Below are 23,434 nucleotides of genomic sequence, written 5' to 3'. Positions count from 1 at the left end.
ACACTTAATTGCTTTGCAACATTTTTCAAATGCGATGACATAGGCTTCCGCATCCCTTTCATCGAAGTTCATGCTTAACTGCAAAAACCTCAAACTCAACACTTGGTTCAGAGCTAGATCCAGTCCCTCACCAGAGGTACCTTTCCTAATGTCAGGAGCTCTGTCCCTATGCATTTCAATTTGCTTTAACTTAAATCCCTTCTCTGCTTCTCTCTCTCTCTCTCTCTCTCTCTCTCCTCCCCCCCCCCCCCCCCCACCCCACCTTTGAAATCCATTGCACCTTTTTGTTCTTTACCTTTCTTGAAATTCTAACTTCGTTGCTCCAGTTCAATTTTTCTAAGGCTGAATGGTATGTTTTGTAACCTCACTCATACTCAGTTGAAGTTTGCCAGGACCATTTAACTCTTAACTTGATTGCAACCTTAGTTCATACATAGACAAAAGAGCTGAACTCCAGAGTTGAAATTATATGACTGATGCAGCCTCCTGCCTGTCTATCTTGATATCAAAGCTGCATTTGACAAAGTGTGACATTAAGGAGCCTTAGCAAGACCAGAGCCAATGGGATTCGGGACAACTTCTCCACTGGTTGGAATTATGCCGACCACAAGTGAAGATGGTTTAGGTTAGTCGTCTCAACCACAGGGCACCATTGAAGGAGTTTCTCAGGGTAGTGTTCTCGGCTCAACCATCTTCAGCTGTTTCATCCATCCATCTTAATGTCAGATGTTTGCTGATCATTGAATAATGTTGAACACCATTCACAACTCTTCAGATATTGAAGTTGTCCTTGTCCAAGTGCAGCTAGACCTCACAATATCCAGGTGAAAGGTGAGAAGTGGCAAGTAACATTTACAGCATACAAATGCCAGGCATTGACCATCACCAAAAGGAGAGAATTTAACCATCGCCTGTCGATGTCCAATGGTATTACCATCACTGAATCCCTCACTATCAATATCCCCAGGGGTTACATTGACTTCGAAACTGACTTGGACTATCCACTTAAATACTACGATGACCAGAGCAGTTCAGCGGCTTGGAATCCTGAAGCAACTAATTCATCTTTTGTGAAATCAGGACAAAATAGCTTGGTTGACCAGTTCCATAAGCTTTCATTTCGTCCACCATTGATGTACTGTGGTAATAGTGTGTACGATCAACTGGATGCATTACTGAAATTCACTGAATAGTTTTCAGTTCCTACTTCAAACTTCATTCCCTAATTATTGATTCCATACCTCATCCATGCAACAGTCTGACACTAAACTAGGCTGTTTGCAGTCTTGGCCTCATTTTTGATCCCAAAGTGATGTTCCAACCTCAGATTCATGCCATTATTCAGGCTGCCATTTCCACCTCCATTAAGTGACCTGACATGCCTCTGTCTCAGGTCATCCATACTTTTATTCTGTATGTTGCAATGCACACCTTGCTGGTCTCTCACATTTTTGTTTTCCCTAAATTCAAAGTTTCAAACACTCTGCTGCACATATTTTAATTCACATAATGTTCCACTCACTAATTATGCAAGCGTTCACTGACTCTTGGGCAGGCAATATTTTGAAATGGGAAATCCTCATCCTTGTTTTCAAATCCTTGCAATCTCCTCTTAATCCGCAACCTCACACATAATTGCTTATGTAAATCTGATCTCTTGGGTATCTTAATTGTCTTATCACTGGTTGGCATGCTGACAGCTGCATAAACACTGAAATTCCCACTACACCTCTCTGCCTCTCTACTCTTGCTTTCCTCCTTTAAGACATTCCTTAAAACTATCTTTTTGACTAAATTTTTGGTCATCTGACTTAATATCTCTTTAAGAGGCTTGGATTCATACTTTGTTTTCTACTGGTTTTGCGAAACACCTCAGGAACATTTTATAATTTTTGAATGCTATCTGAATATATGTTGTTGTTGTCACCATCACAGATACTCACATTCATTATTTAAATGAATCTCTAGAATTTGGAGCAATGTCATGGTGAGGAAAAAATGTTAACAGTTTAACTTTCTATGGATATTTTTATTGTTTTATGGGATGTAAGAGTTGTTGAGTCAGCCAGCTTTTATTGCAATCTCTGATTACTTTTGAGATGCTGGTAGTGATCTGTCTTCTTGGTGTTGCCTGCAAGTAATGGGCATATGACAGATTTTTAAAATCATTTACATCAGATTGTTAGATATTCTGGCTGCAAGAAAGGATCGCAGAGGGCTATCTGGGGAAGTCCTGATTGATGGAATTCCGCAACCTTCCAATTTCAAATGCATCTCTGGTTATGTTGTTCAGGTAAGTGCATTTATATTTCTTAAATATCAGCCTCACAAAATTACATTCTGCTCTGTCCGAGACGTGGTTGGCACTGTGATGTCTGAACAAAGTTTTCTAGGGTCATGTCACCGGACAAGTAATCAAAAGGTCCAAGCTAATGCTCTGAGAACATGATTTCAAAGTAGCTATGCTGAAAGTATCAGATTGTCAAAATTAGAGGTTTACCAGGATGATATCATGTTTAAGGGACTTCAATTATAGGGAGAAATTGGAGCAGTCAGGATTGTTCCTTAGCATAGAGAAGATGACGCCATGTGCTGGAAAATAGAATTAGAAGAGATGGTAATTTGACAACCATACAGACATAGTGGGCTGAAGGGCCTCTTTCCCTGCTGTAATACCTCCATGATTATATGGGTAGTGCATTAAATTTAAAAAGGGGGCAATATTGGCGCTGCTCTATTGACTTCCTAAAAGATGGAACAACAGGTATGTAGGCAATTTTCAGACAAGGTGGAAAATAATTCTGTAATCATAGTAGGGGATTTAAACTTTCCCAATATTAACTAGGGTAATTAAATGGGGTGGTGGGGGTGGGTGCATTGCTGGAGCCAAATTTATCAATGGGGTGTTTCTTGTTGATACTGACCATAATTTAGTAACATTTAAGATAATTAAGGACAAAAGTGTACTGGAAAAACCTTTGAACTGGTGGAAGGTCAGCAATAATATCTGACCAAAAATGGTCTGAAAGCAGCTATTTGCAGGAAAATTTACATCAGAGTAGCGTGAGCCCTTCCAAAGGTAAACAGTGAGACTGCAGGGCCTGTAAAGGTGAAGGGTGTGATCAACCCTCAGAGAAAACTGGGTATAAAGGAATGTATTAGATGAAGGGAAAAAAAGAAGCATTCGGTAGGTAGTGGAAGCTTAAAATGCCAGAAAGCCTCAAGGTGTATAGAAAGTGCAGAGGGGGAGGTCACTTTAAAATTAAATCTGGAAAGCGTAGAAGGAGCATGAAAAAAAGCACACAAAACAAAATCCAAAGGTTTTAAGAATATATATATTAGGGGCACGAGGATAACCAGGGAAAGTGTTATGTTCATTTGAGACCAAGGTGAAACTGCATGTGGAGTCAGAAGACGTGAGTGAGGGTTTAAAAGAGTAGTTTGCATCCGTATTCACTATATAGAAAGAGTTTTACATTTACACACAAGAGATTGACTACCAGCATATAGTCTAGGAATCCTGCAGAGAGTAGCTCCTCCTGATTCCAAAGTATGTTCACATTCCAGAAGGCACAAGTAAAGAATCTGATGGATTATTCTTCACTTGCCTGGATGCCCTTGAGAAGGTGGCAAATTGTAGAACCGTTGGTGTAGCTAGATTCTCAATACTGTTAAGGATGGAGTTCCAGGATTTTGACTCAGCAACACTGAAGGAATGAGGACGTTTCCAAGTCAGGATGGTGTGTGGTTTGGAGGGGACCTTGCAGTTGGTGATGTTCCCATGTATTTGCTGCCCTTATCCTTACAACTGTTAATCGTCATAGGTTTGGAAGATACTGTTTAAGGAGCCTTGGTGAATTTCTACAGTGCATGTGATGGAATGTGTATACTGTTGCTACTGAGCATCATTGGCGGGGGGAGTAAATGTCTGTGAATATCATGCCAAATAAGCAGGGTGCTGTGTCCTGGTGGACATGATGTGTTGTTAGAGCTGCACTAATTGATGCAAGAGGGGAGCATTTCATTCCATTCCTAATTTGTGGACAGATTTTGGAAAGTCAGGAGATGACTTACTTGCTACAGCATTCCTAGCCTCTGACCTGGTTTTGTAGGCACAGAATTTATATGGCTAGTCCAATTCAGTTTCTAGTCAAGAATAACCCAGAAGGCTTATATTGGGGGTGGGGGGCATTCGGTGACAGTAATGCCATTGAAAATTAAGGGAAAAAGTTAGATTTTCTCTTGTTCAAGATTAGGTAGTGTTGTAGAATAGAGGGAGTTAGGTGTTCAGGTACATAATTCTTTGAAGTGTGCATCACATATAGACAGGGTAGTTAAAAAGGTGTTACCACGCTTGCCTTCATTTCTCAGTCCTTTGAGTATAGAAATTGGGAAGTCGTGTTGTGCAGGACATTGGTGAGGCCTCTTCTGGAATACTGTGTCCAGTTCTGGATGGCTAGTTATATGAGGGATATTATTAAGCTGGAGAGGGTTCAGAAGAGATTTACCAAAATGTTGCTGTGTATGGCAAGTTGAGTTATAAAGACAGGCTGGATAGGCTGGAACTTTTATCACTGGAGCATAGGAGGTTGAGGGACAACTTCATTGAAGTTTATAAAATAAGGAGGGTTATAGATAGAATTAATGGTAGTTCTCTTTTCCCTATGGGGGATTTCAAGGTTAGGGGGCACAATTTTAAGGTGTGAGGAGAGAGATGTAAAAGTTTTTTACAGTGAGTGGTTCACGTGTAGACTGAACTTCCTGAAGAAGTGATAGATTTGGGTACAATTACAACTTTTAAAAGACGTTTGGATAAGTACATGATAGGAAAGATTTGGAGGGATATCGGTCAGGAGCAGGCAGGTGCAACAACTTTAGTTTGGGATTATGTTGGACCAAAGAGTCTGTTTCCGTGCTGTATGACTCTATGACAAAGGTAGCTTCTATAGTCATTGCCTTATACTTGTGGGGCATGAATGTTACTAATCACTTTGTCAGCACCAACCTGGATAATGTCCATATCTTGCTTCAAAGGTGTGCAAGTTAGATGGATTTGCCATGCTAAATTGCCTAGAGTGTTCAGCAATGTGCAAGTTAGTTCCATTAGCCATGGGAAATACAGGGATAGGGTAGGGAGATAGGTGTAGGTGGGATGCTTGTCGGAGAGTCAGTGTGGACTTGTTGGGCTAAGTAGCCTGTTTCCACACTGGTGATTCCATGAATTTTATGAATTTACCATAAACTGTTTCAGTATCTGAAGAGTTTGTCAGGTTTGTCTCCAACTGGTGGAGAGATTTCATCCAATTCGCATTGACTCTAGATTTGCAAGGGCTCTTTCATGTCACACTCGGTCAAATTGGCCTTGATGTCAAGGGCAGTCACTTTCACCTCAACTCTGAAATCAGCTCTTTTGTTCCATGTTGGAAGTAAAGCTGTAATGAGGCCAGGAGCGTTCACTCCTGCGCGTCAGGAGCAGATTATTGCTTAATCGTTACTGCTTGATATCCGTACTGATGCCACTTTCCGTCTTATTACCTGTGATCAAGAGTTGACTAATGGAGTGATGATTAGCTGGGTTGTATTTGTCCTGCTGTTTGTGTAGAGAGCATGAGGGCAATTTTCCAAATTGTTGGGACAATGCCAGTGTTGTAGCTGTACTGGAACAGCTTGGCTATGGTTGTGGTAAGTTCTAGAGCATGTTTTTATTCCTATTTCCAGAATGTTGTCAGGTCCCAAAGTCTTTGCAGTATCTAATGCTTCCAGCCATTTCTTGATATCGCACAGTGAGATTTGAATTGGCTGAAAGCTGGCAACTTGTAACACTGGAAACTTTTGGAGGCGGCCAAGGTTAATCCCTGAGTATGGACTGTTGCTTGATGAGTCTGTGAGGCATTACTCCTCATTTTGGCAGTCGTTCCACATATTTGTAAGGAGGGCTTTGCAGGGTTGTCATTGTCTTTGCTGAAACTTTATTGCTGGAACAGCACAGCAGGTCAGGCAGCATCCAGGGAACAGGAGATTCGACGTTTCGGGCACAGGCCCTTCTTCAGGAATGAGCAGAGAGTGTTCAGCAGGAGAAGATAAAAGGTAGGGAGGATGGACTTGGAGGAGGGGCGTTGGAAATGTGATAGGTGGAAAGAGGTCAAGGTGAGGGTGATAGGTCGGAGTAGGATGGAGGCGGAGAGGTCAAGGAGAAGACTGCAGGTCAGGAAGGCGGTGCCGGGCTGGAGGGATTCGGCTGAGACAAGGTGGGGGGAGGGGGGATGAAGAAACTGGTGAAGTCCAAGTTCATCCCCTGTGGTTGGAGGGTTCCCAGTCGGAAGATAAGACGCTCCTCCTCCGACCGTCGGGTTGTTGTGGTTTGGCGGTGGATGAGTCCAATGACCTGCATATCCTCGGTGGAGTGGGAGGGGGAGTTGAAATGCTGTGCTACAGGGTGGTTGGATTGTCTTTGCAGTTGTGTTTCTTGTGCCTCAGTCAATCCCAAATGGGCTGTCCAGCTTCATTCCTTTCTTGAGGCTCGTAAGATGGAATGGCTTGTACAGCCATTTCATAGAGAAGTTAAAAGTCAACCACATTGTTATGGGCCGGGGATGCATTTAGGTCAGATGATGTAAGGATAGCAATTTCCTTCCTTAAAAAACATTAGTGACCAGATGGATTTTTACAACTGTCAACAATGGTTTCAAGACCACCATTAAAGTTTTACTTCCAGATTTTTGTTGCATATTAGAACATATGAAGGTTGGTAAGTCTTCTGGTCTTGACAGATATATCCAAGAACACTGAGAGTGGTTGAAGGAGAAATTGCAGGGACGCTGGCTGATATTTTTGCATCATCGTTGACCATGGGTGAGGTCCTGGAAGATTGGAGGGTAGTGAATGTTGTGCTCTTTTTCAAGAAGGGCTGCAAAGGAAATCCTGGGAACTATAGACCAGTGAGCCTAACATCTGTGGTGGGTAAGCTACTTGAAAAGATTCTGAGATAAGATATACATGCATTTAGAAAGGCAGGGTTTGATGAGAAGTAGTCAGCATGACTTTGTGCATGGGAGATTGTGCCTCAAAAATTTGTTAGAGTTCTTGGATGAAGTGACCAGGAAACTTGACGAGGGCAGGGTGATCGACTTAATCTAGTTATTTCAGTAAGGCCTTTGATAAAGTTCCACAAGGTAGGTTGCTCCAGAAGATTAGATCATATGGAATTCAGGGAAAGCTGGCAAATTGGACTTAAAATTGTCTTGATGGTAAAAAGCAGAGGGTAATAGTGAAAGGATGCTTGTCGGACTGGAGCCCTGTGACTAGTGGAGTGCCTCAGGGATCGGTGTTGGGCCCTTTGCTGTTTGTTATCTGTATCAATGATTAGGATGAGAATGTATAAGGCATGATTAGCAGTCTGCAGATAAAATAGGCAATGTTGTGGACAGTAAAGAAGGTTATCAGAAATTTCTGCAGGACCTTGGGAAGTGGGCCGAGAAATGGCAAATGGAGTTTAATATAGACAACTGGGAGGTCTTGCATTTTGGAAAATCAAATCAAGGGAGGAGTTTCATGGCTCCTGAAGGAATGTAGTGGAACAGAGGGACTTTGGAGTTCAGGTGCATGGTTCTCTAAAAGTGGGGTCAATGATTGGTAGAGGAATCCAGGAGATGGAGTTGCAGGAGCCTCAGTCCCTGTCCCTGTCCAATTGGCTCATGAGTTTTGCTCCCTGTGTGGATGGGAATGGGGACTGCAAGAGGATGAGCCGACTGACAACAGCACCACGGTGCAGGGAGCCATTCAAGTAGGGGAGAGAAGAGAAATGTTGTTATAGTTGGGGATAGTATAGTTAGAGGCATTGACACTGTTTTCTGTGACCAGGATCGAGAGTCCCAAAGATTGTGTCACCTGCCTGGGTCTGGCATATCTCATCTGGACTGCAGAGGAACTTGGAGCGGGAGGGTAAATATCCAGTGGTTGTGGTCCACATGGGTACTAATGACATAGATAAAACTAGGACAGAGGTTCTGCGCAGGGAGTATGAACAGTGAGGAATTAAATTAAAAAGCAGAACCAAAAAGGTAATAATTCTGGATTACTACTTCAACCACAAGATAATTGGCACAGGATCAATAAGCTTAAACAGGTAAATGCATGGCTCAAAGATTGATGTGGGAGGAATGGTTTTGAGTTCATGGGACATTAGCACCAGTACTCGGGAAGAAGGGATCTGTTCCGATGGGACGGTCTTCATCTGAATTGTGCTGGAACCAGAGTCCTAGAAAACTGCATAACTGGGGCAATAGACAGGGCTTTAAACTAAATAGGGGGAAGAGTTCAGTTATAGGGGAAGTTAGAAAACCCGAACTAAAGGAGGAGATAACAGTGCAGAACTCAAGAGAAGTTATTAAAATCTCCAGCACAGGCACAAATAAGGAAAGAGTGTTTGGAAAAGATTAGCAATCAAACTTCAAGCATATTGGACAAATGAATGACAATGAGAAGAGGGATGGCTAATGCAGGATTGAAGGTATTATATCTGAATGCATGCAGTATAAGGAATAAGGCAAATGAGGTTGTGGCGCAATTGAAATAGGCAGGTATGATGTGGTGGGCATCACGGAGACGTGGCTGCAAGGGGATCAGGATTGGGAGCTGAATATTCAAGATATACATCCTATTGAAAAGATAGGCAGGTGAGTAGAGGGTGTGGGGTTGCCTTATTAGTAAGAAATGAAATTAAATCAATAATAAGAAATAATGTAGGGTCAGATGGTGTAGAATCTGTGTGGATAAAATTGAGGAACTCAATTCCTAAAGTATAAAATTCATAATTGGAGTTCTGTACAAACAATAGTCAGGAGCTGGGACGCAAGATACACCAAGAGACAGAAACGATGTGAAGGAAAAGCAAATTTACAGTGATCATGGGGGATTTCAATATGCAGGTGGAGGTTGGTATCAGGTTGGTAGTGGATTGCGAGAAAGGGAATTTGTGGAATGTCTACGAAATGGTTTTTTGGGGCAGCTTGTGGTAGAGCGTGCTAGGAAACAGGGCAAAAATAAGGACTGCAAACGCTGGAAAACAGAGTTTAGATCAGATTAGAGTGGTGCTGGAAAAGCACAGCAGGTCAGGCAGCATCAAAGGAGTAGGAAAATCGACATTTTGGGCAAAAGCTCTTCATCAGGAATGAAGGGTTTTTGCCCGAAATGTTGATTTTCCTGCTCATCGGATGCTGCCTGACCTGCTGTGCTTTTCTAGCACCATTTTGATCTAAACACGCTAGGAAACAGGCAGTACTGGATTTAGTGTTGTGCGATGAGGAAGGCTTGATAAGGGAGCTTAAGGTAAAGGAACCCTTAGGAGGCAGTGATCATAATATGATTAAATTTACTCTGCAATTTGAGGGGGAGAAGATAGAATCAGAAGTAATAGTATTACAGCTGAATAAAGGCAATGACAGAGGCATGACAGAGAATTGACTGGAAGAATAGCCTAGCAGGAAAGACAGTGGAACAACAATGACAGGAATTTCTGGGACTAATTCAGGAGACACAGCAGAGATTCATCCCGAGGGCAAAGAAGTAGGGAGGATGAGGCAACCATGGCTGATTAGCAAAGTCGGGGATACCGTAAAAGCAAAAGAGAAAACATGTAAGGTGGCGAAGGGCAGTGGGAAACCAGAGGATTGGGAAGCTTACAAGGATCAACAGAGGGCATGAAAAAAGGACAGAATGAAGAAGAAGATTAAATATGAGGGTAAGCTAGCCAGTAATAAAAAGGAAGGCTGTAAGAGTTTCTTTAGATATGTAAAGGGCAAAAGAGAAGCAAAAGTGGACATTCAGCTGCTGGAAAATGATACTGCAGAGATAGTAGTGGGGAACAAGGAAATGGCTGAGGAACTGAATAATTACTTCATGTCAGTCTTCACGGTGGAGGACGTGAGTAATATCCCAAAAATTCAAGAGAGTAAGGGGGCACAGAGGAGTATGGGAGCCATCACCAAGCAGAAGGTGCTAGAAATACTGAACAGTCTGAAGGTGGATAAATCACCTGTACCAAATGCAATACATCCCAGAGTTCTAAGGAAGATAGCTGAAGAGATAGTGGAGGTGTTAGTGGTGATCTTTCAGGAATTGATAGAATCAGGAAGGGTCCTAGAGGACTGGAAAATTGCGAATGTGTGACACTCCTGTTTAAAAGGATAGTAAGGCAAAGGATGGAAAATTTCAGACCAGTTGTTGTTTGTCACCATAGTCTTGCCCGACCATAGTGACTGCTCTCTTACTAGAAGTGACTGGTTGTGATTTAACCTGAGGGCCACCAGAGCTTAGACAAGGGAAGAGGTTGAGAAAGAGAGTCCTTCATGGTAACCTCAAACTGGTGATGGGAATTGAACCCACACTGTTGGTATGACAGTGCTCTGTAGACAAATGATCCAGGCAACTGAGCTAAACCAATTCCCACAGACTGATTAGCCTAACCTCGGTTGTCAGAAGATCCTGGAATCCATTGTGAAGAATGAAATTTCTGAATACTTGCAAGTGCATGGTAAAATAGGGAAAAGTCAGCATGGTTTCATCAAGGCCTGACAAATTTGCTAGAATTCTTTGAGGAAGTAATAAGCATTAATAAGGACAGCCAATGGATGTTATCTACCTGGACTTCAAGGTGCCGCACAGGAAGCTACTGAGTAAGATAAGGGCCAATGGCGTTAGAGGCAACGTGCTGGCCTGGATAGAAGCCTGGCTGTCTGGCAGGAAGCAGAGAGTGGGGATAAAAGGGTCTTTCTCAGGATGGCAGCTGGTGGTAGCAAACAAGTGGTGTTCTGCAAGGCTCAGTGTCGGGACCACAACCTTTCACTTTATACATTTACAATCCAGGTGAAGGAACTGAGGGCATTCTGGCTAAGTTTGCAGATGGTACAAAGATAGGTAGAGGGACTGGTAGCATTGAGGAGACGAGGAGGCTGGAGAAAGATTTGGACAGTTTAGGAGAGTGGGAAAAGAAATGGTAGATGGAGTACAACATGAGAAAGTGTGAGATCAGAAAAATCCATGGAATTAATTGTCACAGAAAACTGTGGATGCCAGGTAATTAAATATACTTAAGACTGAGATATAGAGATTCTTGATTATCAAAAGAATCAAGGGTTATGGGGAGAAAGTGGGAGGATGGGGTTGAGAAACTTAATAGCCATGATTAAATGGTGAGCAGATGCCATTGGCTGAATGACCTAATTCAGGGCAGTGAAGAAGGTTTTTGGCACACTGGACTTCATCAGGCAGGGCATTGAGTGTAGAAGTTGGGAAGTTATGTTGCAGTTGTATGTTGATGAGACCACATTTGGAGTATCGTGTTCAGTTTTGGTCACCTTGCTATAGGAAGGATGTTATTAAACTGGAAAGAGTGCCGAAGAAATTTACAAGCATGTTGCCAGGAATCAAGGGTCTGAATTATCGGTCAGGTTGGACAAGCTAAGACTTTTTCCTTAGAATGTAGGAGACTGAGGGGGGATCTTATGGAAGTGTATAAGATCATGAGAGTAATGAATAGGGTAAATGTACTCAATCTTTTTCCCAGGGTTGCAGAATTGAGGACAAGAGGACATCATAGAACATAGAACATAGAACAGTACAGCACAGAACAGGCCCTTCAGCCCATGATGTTGTGCCGACCACTGATCCTCATGTATGCACCCTTAAATTTCTGTGACCATGTGCATGTCCAGGAGTCTCTTAAATGTCCCCAATGACCCTGCCTCCACAACTGCTGCTGGCAACGCATTCCATGCTCTCACAACTCTCTGTGTAAAGAACCCACCTCTGACATCCCCTCTATACTTTCCTCCAACCAGCTTAAAACTATGACCCTTCGTGTTAGTCATTTCTGCCCTGGGAAATAGTCTCTGGCTATCGACTCTACCTATGCCTCTCACTATCTTGTATACCTCAATTAGATCCCCTCTTCTCCTCCTTTTCTCCAATGAAAAAGGTCCGAACTCAGTCAACCTCTCCTCATAAGATAAGCCCTCCAGTCCAGGCAGCATCCTGGTAAACCTCCTCTGAATCCTCTCCAAAGCATCCACATCTTTCTTATAATAGGGTGACCAGAACTGGATGCAGTATTCCAAGTGCGGTCTAACCAAAGTTTTATAGACATTAGTTAAGGTTAGAGGGGAAAGGATAAATAGGAACCTGAGGGGCAACTTTTTTACACAGAGGGTGGTATGCATGTGGAATGAGCTGCCAGTAGAAGTGGTTGAGGCAGGTACATTAACAACATTTAAAAGGCATTTGGACAAATACATGGATAGGAAAGGATTAGAAGGATATGGGCCAAGTGGAGAGTAATGAGGTTAGTGTGGATGGACATTTTGGTGAGCATGGACCAGTTTGGGCTGAAGGCCCTGTCTCTGTGTTGTACGACTATGAATGCAGTGACAATATCACAATCCTATGTTGTGGAAATTGAATCCATGAGCATTAGATCGGACCTCAGGATTTCTAGCCTAATAACGTACTGGGACCTCAATCTATGTTTTAAACTTTATAAAGTGCTAAGGATGCCAATATATTGTGCATTGTGCATAATCCACATCCAAAGGAAAAGGACAATGTCTAACTTTTGAGTTATTCGCTTGTGTAGATAGACAGTTGGCTGAGATTCACTGATAGGATGTTAGCAAACTGATTCTCTTAAGAATACTTGAGATGTACATTGTGATATGTCTTGCAGGCTAGCTGAATAATATATGTAGTGATTGTAACAAGGTGAGCCACGTGGACCTCAAAGAATACAAGTTCTTGATTAGGACTGTTACCCTGGTTCAATCAGGGAGCCCTGGTTGATAGATATAAGCAGGAGTGTCAGAGGTTCTATTCCCTCTGTGAGGTGGCTCTGAGGAACCTGGGCCAGTGTCAAGTGCTATGCATGTATAAATAAAGGTTGATGTGGTGACAGGATACCGTTCTCTATGGAGTCATTTCAGTGGTGACGAGAGAAGAAAAAAGACCAGATAGAGAAGGAAGGTTTGGGGGTCATCTTTGATGTGAGAAATGTCCATCCATACCTTAATGGGCGTAAATTTGTAATAGTTAAGACCACAAACCCCTGCTAGGGCTACTCAAAGAGAATAAGGCTGAGCCACTCACAGCTTCAGATCGGATTCGGCGGTGGGCTTTCATTCTGAATGTGTACAATTCCAAGTTGGAACACTGTCTGGAAGGCCAAGTAGCAAATGTGGATTCCTTGAGCCACATCCTGCTGGCAGATACACCACCTGTTGTTCCGCCACTGGAAGAATCGAGACTGTGTTGCTGGAAAAGCACAGCAGGTCAAGCAGCACCCGAGGAGCAGGACATTCGATGTTTTGGGCATAAGCCCTTCATCAGGAATGAGGCGGTCGATGTCATGGCAACAGTTTGAAATGAAGAGGTCAAGGCTGGGTAACAGGCCAGCACAGGACGTCCAGGTGGATGGAGTGTGTTGGAGGCGGGAGAAGTACATGAATGTTAGTTTAACTTGCATTCTTTTATGTCCATGTGGCGGAGAAAAACTGTTTGCTGAGCGCATGAACCCTTCTGAGAATGTAGAAATGCAGAGGTCCATTGGGTCTGGGAAAGTGTGGCTCTGAGCTGGGGTAGGACTGACTACAGGTAGAGTAGATGGTGGCACATGGCTGATAGCGTGGAGCGGAGGATCCGGAAAGAGAATCGTTGTTGAAGGTTTCTGATTTGTAGTGTGTACTGGGTATCCTGTTCCAAGTCCAAACTGGGTTGGTCTGAATGTGGTCTGGAGTCCATGTGGGATCAGATGGTTCCGTAGGCAGGCACTGAGGAAGGAGATGCGACTGTGGTAGCGAGTCCGCTTGAGGACGTGGCGGAAGAGCTTCAGGGCAGAGGGGAGGACTTGGGGGGTACAGTGAGAGAGGGACTCACTGAGATCTTTGTAGAGAGAGGAGGACAATTTCTTCAAGGTAGGCATCCTTGCAAGAGGCTTCGCAGTAAGGTTAAAATCAACTAGGAGAAAGTGAGGACTGCTGATGCTGAGGATCAGAGTCGAGAGTGTGTTACTGGAAAAGCAGAGCAGGTCTGGCAGCATCTGAGGAGCAGGAGAATCGACGTTTCGAGCATAAGCCCTTCATCAGGAATGAGCACTGGAAGAGTTTGTTCTGGTTTTAAACTTTCTGAATACGCTTCCTGTCATTGCTGATAATATCAGAGACTCTGAACACAAAAAGATCTTGTCCTGGCAAAACTAAAACAGGTGGTAGAGATGGGGGAAACAAAAGGGCCATCACAACCAGAATTGAAGCCTTTTTTAGACCTGGTGAGACCTGATCACCGTAGAGAATAACATTCCATTATGGGAAGCAAGAGTGATTGTCAAATTGTCAAAGCTTGCTGCAATATACTGGCAAAACTCCAGCAGGGGTCATCTAAGGTTGTCCAAATGAAGATGTTGGCAAAATGTTAAGACTGATGTCCAGGATTGGATAGCCGTGTTGGTGGGGCAGTGCCCAGAATACAAAGGACAAAAGTTACACCAGCAGCACTCGGGTGGGCTCCCAGAAGTATTGATCACAGACAATGGGCCAACATTTACCAGAATGGAATTCAACTATTTCCTAAAGTCGAATGGCATTTAGCATATAAGGACAGCTCCATATCATCCGTTGTCCAATAGTCATGTGGAAACAGCAGTCCAAACATTAACGGCAGGCTTAAAGAAACAGCCTACAGCTTCACTCAATACCAAATGTCCTGGTTTCTGTTTGATTATTGGACCATCTCTCATGCAACTACAGGGATAGGTCCAGCAGAGTTGCTAATGGGGAGGAGATTCCGCACCAGTTTAAATCTGATCTTTCATTCCTCTGTGGTGGAGGGTGAAATGGCATCAGGAACGTCAATGCCGGACACAAGACTCCTCTAAGCAAGAGAGACAGTTTACTTTGGGACCGAAGTTTGGTGCCAAAAATGTGCAACTGTCATCCTAATTTATTTCCACAGGATTTGCAAGGACAGCCAAGAACTCTTTTCTCTTCCCTGTAATTGCCTTTACCATACTTAAGCTTATGTTCACAGCAGTTTAAGAATAATACTTGTTGTTGATGGAATTGTTTTGTAAATATAGTCCGCATTTTAATCCAGACACAAAAAAAAAATCAAAGTCAACACAAAGGCAACACAAGTCAATTGTCCCAAACACTTTAGTAACCCACAGTTAATCCACGAGTAGTATCAACAATTTATTTTATAGAGATGAATAACAGTTGTTGACTTAGTTAAATGTTAAACTGTTGCTTTACAGGATGATATTCTCATGGGAACATTGACTGTGAGAGAAAATTTGCTGTTTTCTGCAGCTTTGCGATTGCCCAGTTCAATTAGGTTCAAGGAGAAAGAAGAAAAGGTGGAGCAAATCATCTCTCAACTTGGACTAACCAAAGTGTCTGACAGCAAGGTATGTCAGAGGCAGTTGATCAATGAACATTTTGTACTTTGAGAAGAGTTGAGGAGATCACAGAAAATAACTAAGAGAAAAAATGACTATGATTGAGTCAACTGTTGAAATTTCACTTGGCAAGGTTTTATTCCCTTAAATTTTCAACGTTCTAAATTTATCTGTACTTATATTTTCATAAACAATGACCTGTTTGTGTATTTCTACCCTCCTAATCTCCCAGGTACTGGGAATTTCAGCAAACTCAGCCTTGTTGATTCTGCAAAGTCCTCCGAACTAACATCTGTGGGTTTGTGCTAAAATTGGTCGAGCTGCTCCACAGCTTGTCAAGCACCCACTTGACATATTTCTATTTAGGAAATCGTACCTGACAGACAATGTCCAGGAAACGTAATCACATTGCTTGAATATGTCCTATCGTGCCAGCAGGATAGACATTCCAGAGGTGGTGACAAAGTGGCATGCACTCAGGAGGGAGTTGTCTTAAGAGTCAGCAACATTGACTCAGGATCCCATGAAGTCTCATGGCATCAGGTCAAACATGGGTAGTGAAGTCTACTGCTGATTACCACCCACCCACACCACCCCAATTCCCACCATTTGGAGAAAGCACTGAGGGAAAAACCTACTTGACACAGTCATTGCCAATTTAGCTGCTGCAGATGCATTTGTCTTTGACAATTTTGATAGATGTGACCACTGCACAATCCTTAGAGACAAAGTTCTATCTTCACTTTGAGAAGTCTCCATTATTTTGTGTGGCACTGTCATCGTGCTAAATGAGATAATTCAAAACTAGTCATCCACAAGGCAATTCAAGTCATCAGCAGCAGCAAAATTGTATTGACCCATAATTTTTTCTGTGTATAAGAAGCATCATCAGAAGACAACTGACTTTTGAACAAAGTCCAAGCCTACACTTTTAGCTTTACTTCAGTTAACCAAAATCAATAAAACTTGAAAATGATTGCTTACTAGTTACTCATATTTATATCACCAACTCATATACAATTAAATCTTAATTAATATTACCTGTTCCCTTGGTCCGTTAGATCTCAGGCATAGGTGGTAGCAGATTTTCTTTTATCTTTTATAAATAGATTGATATACAAGCAAAATACTTCAAAAACAAAAAGAATGACAGTATTCCTGTTTTCTTTTCTTTGCACAATAAAGTTTCAAGCATTCTTTTCTCAGTATGGCCAACAGTTTCTTGGAGTTTAGAGGTCTACAGCACAGAAAAAGCCCTTCCCGATGAAGGGCTTTTGCCTGAAACATTTTTTTTCTTGCTCCTTGATGCTGCTGACCTGCTGTGCTTTTCCAGCACCACACTCTTGACTCTAATCTCCAGCATCTGCAGTCCTCAAGTTCGCTTAGCACAGAGAAAAGCCCCATTAAGTCTCCACCTGTCAAAATCTAGTACCTCGCTTGCTCCTTAATTTGTAAAACAATCAAGTAACTGATAGAATAGTACAGCACAGTACAGGCCCTTTGGCCCTTGATTTTGTGCTGACCTTTTATCCTACTCTAAGATCAAACTAACCTACATACCATTCATTTTATGTGCCTATCCAAGAATCGCTTAAATGTCCCTAATGTATCTGACTCTACTACAGCTGCTGGCAGTGCATTCCACGTACCCACCACTCTCTATGTGAAGAACCTACCAATTACATCCTGGTAAATCTCCTCTGCACCCTCCCTAAAGCTTCCACATCTTTCCTATAATGAGGTGACCAGAACTGAACACAATATTCTGAGTATAGTCTAACTAGGGCTTCACAGGGCTGTAGCATAACCTCGCAACTCTTAAACTCAACCCCGTGCTAATGAAAGCCAACACACCATATGCCTTCCTAACAACCCTATCATTTTCATTGGCAACATTGAGTGATCTATGGACATGGATCCCAAGATCCCTTTGTTCCTCCACACTGCCAAGAATCCTGCCTTTAACCCTGCATTCTGCATTCAAATCACTTCACACTTTTCTAGGTTGAACTTCATCTGCCACTTTGCAGCCCAATTCTGCATCCTGTCAATGTCCTGGAGACGCTTCTCTGAAGCGTTCTGTAAGTAGGCGTCTTGTCTCTCCAATGTAGAGGAGAACACATTGGGAGCAACAGATACAGTAAATGGCATGTGTGCAAGTGCAGGTAAAACTCTGATGGATGTAGAAGGTTCCTTTGGGGCCTTGGATAGAGGTGAGGGGGAGGTGTGGGCACAGGTTTTGCAATTCCTGCAGTGGCAGGGGAAGGTGCTGGGAAGGGAAGGTAGGTTGGTGGGGGGCATGGACCCCAAGGGAGTTGTGGAGGGAATGGTCTTTATGGAAAGCGGATGTGGTTAGGAGGGAAATATATCTCTGGTGGTGTGGTCCACTTGCAGTTTGTGGAAATGGCAGAGGATGATGCAATGTATATGGAGGTTGGTGGGGTAGAAGGTGAGGACCGGCGTGGTTCTGTCCTTGTTACAGTTGGAGGGGTGGGGTTCAAAGGCAGAGGTGTGGGGAACAGGTGATTTGCGCTGGAGGGCATCATCAACCACTTGTGAGGGGAAATTGTGGTCTTTAAAGAACAAAGCCAATGATGTGTTTTGTGATGGAACTGGTGCTCCTGGGAGCAGATGCGGCAGAGGCGGAGGAATTTGGAATCAGGGATAGTGTTTTTTACAGGAGGCTGGGAACAGGTATAGTCCAGGTAACTGTGGGAGTTGGTGGGTTTGTAGAAGATGCCTGTGTTGAGTTGGACACTGTTGTTGGAGATGGAGCGGTCTGGAAAGCGGAAGTGGTCCAGGTGAACTTAAGGTCGGGGTGGAGTGTATTGGTGAAGTTGATGAATTGTTCAATCTCCTCGTGGGAACACAAGTTGGTGCCGATATAGTCATCAATGTGGCGGAGGAAAAGGTGGGGAATGGTGCCGGTGTAACTCCGGAAGATGGACTTATCCAGGTAAACGACAAAGAGACAGGCATAGCTGAGGACCATGCAGGTGCCTATGCCTACCCCTTTCTTCTGGAGGAAGTGGGAGAATTCAAAGGAGATATTATTGAGGGTGAGGACCAGTTCAGCCAAACGAATGAGAGTGTCAGTGAAAGAGTACTGGTGGGGAGTACTCTGGAGAGGAAGAAATTGAGGGTTCGGAGGCCCTCATCATGGTGGATGGAGGTGCATGAGGTGGCCCGAATGTATGTGGGGAGTTCCTGGATCGGGAGGGGGATAGGACATTGTCAAGGTATGTGGAGATTACTTTGGTGGGTCAGGCGCATGCTGAGATGATGGGTCGACTGGGCTAGTCAGACTTAGATAGAAGCTGAAACATGTGTTGCTAGAAAAGCACAGCAGGTCAGGGAGTATCCAAGGAGCAGGAGAATCGACGTTTTGGGCATAAGCCCTTCTCCTGCTCCTTGGATGCTGCCTGACCTGCTGCACTTTTCCATCAACACATTTTTTCAGCTCTGATCTCCAGCATCTGCAGCCCTCACTTTTTCTCCTAGACTTAGATAGGAGATAGAACCGGGCGATGGGGGGGGTTCCCAAACTATGAGGTTGGAAGCTGTGGATGGGAGATCCCCTGAGGTGATGAGGTTGTGTATGGTCTGTAAGATGATGGGAGGTGAGGTAGTGTTTGAGAGGGCAGTAGGAGGAGGTGTCTTCGAGTTGGCGCCTGGCTTCAGCGGTGTTAAGGTCAGTACACCAAACTACCACTGTGCTTTCTTGTCTGCTGGTTTAATGGTGAGGATGAGGTTGGAGCAGAGGGAATGGAAGACTGTGTGTTGTGAGGGTGAGGAGGGAGTGGACAGGTTAAGGTGGTCAATGTCCTGGTGGCTGTTGGAAATAACAAGATTGAGGGTGGGTAACAGACCATCATGGGGTGTCCATGTGGATGGGGTGTGTTGGATGCGGGAGAAAGGGTCCTCGGAAGATGGACGGGAGTTTTGGTGGAAAAAGTAAGCCCAGAGGTTGAGGCAATGGATGAAATGTTCGATGTCACAACACGTGTTGAATTTGTTCGTCCAGGAGCAGAGGGGGATGAAGGTAAGGCCTTTGCTGAGGTCTGATAATTGGCCCTCAGTGAGGGGTAGGTCTGGGGAATGGTGAAAACTCGGCAGGGCTGGGAGCTAAGAGCTGGTGTAGGGATGGAGCTGGGAGGGGGGGAGATTCACACCACTTCCTTGGTGGAAAAGATGGGCTCCAAGCTCTGGAGGAAGCTCCTGTTCCAACATATTTCCCGGCTACCAACTGAAGGTGACCTGCCCATCTCCTCGACAGCATTTTCATTACAGTTTGCCACAGTGAAGTCTTCATCTGCATTCTCCACAGTGGAATTTGTCTTTAATCTTGCCCTCCTGGCAGCTGGAACCTTAGCTATCCTTTCTCCCTGACCTGACACAGGCCTTCTCTTGGCTAGTGACTTACCACGTACTACATCCATAGGAACCTATGACAGGCACAGGAGCCGGCCATTTCAGCCTCTTGAGTCTGCTCTGCTATTCAGTTATGTTTGATCTGATCCCACCTACCACTGATAACTTTTCATCGCTTGCTCAACAAGAATCTATTTATCTCTGTCTTGAAATGTTCAAGGACTCTGCATCGATCACCTTTTCACGAAGAAAGCTCCAAAACTGACAACACTTCAAGGGAAAAAAAAACATTTAGCCTCCTCTCTGTTTTAAATGGGTTGCCATTGATTATTAAACAGTAACCTCTGGTTCTCTCACAAGATGAACATCCTACCGACTGAGTCTGTTTGCAATTCAATGAGATCGTAGGAGATCTGATTATCAACCCCACATTCTGGCCTTTTCGCCATAACCTTAGATCCCCTTATTGATTAAAAATCTATCTTCTGCCAGTGTCTACAGACCAAGGTGGTAAAGAATTCCACAGATTCACTACCCTCCGAGAGAATAAATTCCTCCTCATCTCTCTCTTAAAGGTGTAACTTCTTATTGTGAGATTATATCCTCTGGTCCTAAATTAACGCATCATGTTCCATGTCAAGGCCCTGAATAATTTTATAACTTTCAATATGGTCTCGTCTCATTCTCCTAAACTCCAATGACTACAGGCCAATTTTACTCAGTCTCTCCTCATAAGAAACCTCTCCATATCGGAGATCAACTTATTGGGCCTCTGTGGACTGCATCCAATGCTACTACATCTTTTCATTGATAAGAATACCAAAACTATTCACAGTATTTCAGACATAGTCTGAATAGTGCTTTGTATACTCTTAGCAAGATTTCCCTACTGAACTTGCCTTGTTATTTGCTGAGCTGAAAATGTGTTGCTGGAAAAGCGCAGCAGGTCAGGCAGCATCCAAGGAACAGGAGAATCGACGCTTCTTCCCCTGAAGAAGGGCTTATGCCCGAAACATCGATTCTCCTGTTCCTTGGATGCTGCCTGACCTGCTGCGCTTTTCCAGCAACACATTTTCAGCTCTGATCTCCAGCATCTGCAGTCCTCACTTTCTCCTTGTTATTTGCTGAGCTTGAATGAAGGGGATGATGCTTTTCATGGTTCATGTAAGAGGCTCTCCAAATCCCTTTGTGCTGTGGATTTCTGTAGTCTATCTCCATTTTAAGTAAATCTCAGCTCCTCTAATCTTCCAGCCAAAGTGCATATCCTCAAGTTATATTCCATCTGCCAAGTTGTTGCCCACTCACTTAACCTGTCTTTATCGCTGTGTAGATTCTTTGTGCCACCTCACTTTTTGCCTTCCAACCAATTTTTGTGTTATCCATATACTTGGCAGTAGTACATTTATTTCAGTCAGCCAAGTCATTAATAAATATTGTAAATAAATGTGACCCAGTACTGATATTTGGGGTACTCCACTAGTTACATGTTGCCATTCCTGAAGAAGGGCTTATGCCCGAAACATCGATTCTCCTGTTCCTTGGATGCTGCCTGACCTGCTGCGCTTTTCCAGCAACACATTTTCATTCTGAATAAGCTCCCTTTATCATAATTCTCTCTCTCGTCTATCAAATGACCAATCCTTTATCCCTTTGAATCTATCTGTAGTGAAAGGGAGATAGATGCCTTACAAACCTAATTGAGTTCTTTGAGCTGGTGACCAAACAGGTGGATGAGGGTAAAGCGGTTGATGTGGTGTATATAGATTTCAGGAAGGCGCTTAATAAGGTGCCCCACAGTCGGCTATTGCACAAAATACAGAGGCATGGGAATGAGGGTGATGTACCGGTTTGGATCAGAAATTGGCTTACTGAAAGAAGATGACAGAGAGTGGTGGTTGTTGGTTCATCCTGGAGTTCAGTTACTAGTGGTGTACCACAAGGATCTGTTTTGAGGCCACTGCTGCTGGTCATTTTATAAATGACCTGGATGAGGGCATAGAAGAATGGGTTAGTAAATTTGCAGATGACACTAAGATCGGTGGAGTTGTGGATAGTGCTGAAGGACGTTGTTGGTAACAGAGGGACATAGATAAGCTGCAGAGCCGGGCTGAGATGTGGCAAATGGAGTTTAATGCGGGAAAGTGTGAGGTGATTCACTTTGGAAGGAGCAACAGAAATAAAGGGTACTGGGCTAATGGTAAGATTCTTGGTAGTGCAGATGAACGGAGAGATCTCTGTGTCCATGTACATAGATCCCTGAAAATTGCCACCCAGGTTGATAGGGTTGCTAAGAAGCCATACGGTGTGTTAGCATTTATTAGTAGAGGGATTGAGTTCCAGAGCCATGAGGTCTTGCTGCAGCTGTGCTTCTGGTGTGGCCGCACTTGGAGTATTGCGTATAGTTCTGGTCACCACATTATAGGAAGGATGTGGAAACTTTGGAAAGGGTTCAGAAGAGATTTACTAGGATGTTGCCTGGTATGGAGGGAAGGTCTTATGAGGAAAAGCTGAGGGACTTGAGGCTGTTTTCGTTAGAGAGAATAAGATTGAGAGGTGACTTAATTGAGACATATAAGATAATCAGAGGGTTAGATAGGGTGGACAGTGAGAGCATTTTTCCCCAGATGGTGATGGCTAGCACAAGGTGGCATAGCTTTAACTTGAGGGGTGATAGATTTAGGACAGAGATAGTTTGTATACTCAGAGCGTAGTAGGGGGATGGAATGGCCTGCCTGCAACAGTAGTAGACTCGCCAACGTTAAGGGCATTTAAATGGTAATTGGATCAGCATATGGATGAAAATGGAATAGTATAGGATAGATAGGCTTCAGATTGGATTCACAGGTCGGCACAACATCGAGGACCGAAGGACCTGTAGTGCACTGTAATGTTCTATGTTATATATTCTAACATGTCCATGCCGACCAGTTATCCTAACCTAATCTAGTCCCATTTGCCAGCACTTAGCTCATATCCCTCTAAACCCTTCCTATTTGTATACCCATTCAGATGCATTTTAAATGTTGTAATTGTACCAGCCTCCACCACTTCCTCTGGCAGCTCATTCCACACACACACTCTGTGTGAAAATGTTGCCCCTTAGGTCCCTTTTATATCTTTCCCCTTTCAATCTAAACCTATGCCATCTAGTTCTGGACTCCCCCACCTCAGGGAAAAGAGTTTTGTCTATTTATCCTGTCCATGCTCCTTGTGATTTTATGAACCTCTATAAGGTCACTTCTCCGCCTCCAACGCTCCAGGGACAATAGCCCCAACCTATTCAGCCTCTCCCTATAGCTCAAATCTTCCAATCCTGGCAACATTCTTGTAAATCTTTTCTGAACCCTTTCAAGTTTCAAGAGGCCAGAATTGCACGCAATATTTTAAAAGTGGTCTAACCAATGTCCTGCACAGTCACAACATTACCTCCCAACTATTTTACTCAATACTCTGACCAAGAAAGGAAAGCATACCAAACACCTTCTTCACTATCCTATCTACCTGCGACTCTCAGCAGCGACACCAGTAGTGACCCTTACCTCCCACATCCTGCAAAAGGTGCATGTAGCTGCTCTAGCTTCCATCCCCTCTGCTCTAAGTTGCCAAAAGAGATTTTAAAAACCC

General features: G+C 43.6%; 1 protein-coding gene across 1 annotated transcript in view; it reads left to right on the top strand.

The window, feature by feature from the left end:
- The first annotated feature begins 917 nt into the window (after positions 1-917).
- The window catches only part of LOC122561374 (broad substrate specificity ATP-binding cassette transporter ABCG2-like), a 96,419-nt gene continuing 73,902 nt past the window's right edge, over positions 918-23,434 (top strand). The window contains exons 1-3 of the mRNA XM_087999274.1: positions 918-1,135; positions 2,179-2,293; positions 15,296-15,448. Of these exons, the coding sequence (XP_087855400.1) occupies positions 918-1,135; positions 2,179-2,293; positions 15,296-15,448 (486 nt within the window). The remainder of the gene's footprint in view (positions 1,136-2,178; positions 2,294-15,295; positions 15,449-23,434) is intronic.

The sequence above is a fragment of the Chiloscyllium plagiosum genome, unplaced genomic scaffold, assembly GCF_037043375.1.
Source record: "Chiloscyllium plagiosum isolate Xiang-an unplaced genomic scaffold, Cpla_swu_hap1 HiC_scaffold_22, whole genome shotgun sequence".
NCBI lineage: Eukaryota > Metazoa > Chordata > Chondrichthyes > Orectolobiformes > Hemiscylliidae > Chiloscyllium > Chiloscyllium plagiosum.
The sequence above is the reverse complement of the archived record's forward strand: the minus strand, read 5'-3'. Positions and strand labels throughout refer to the sequence as shown.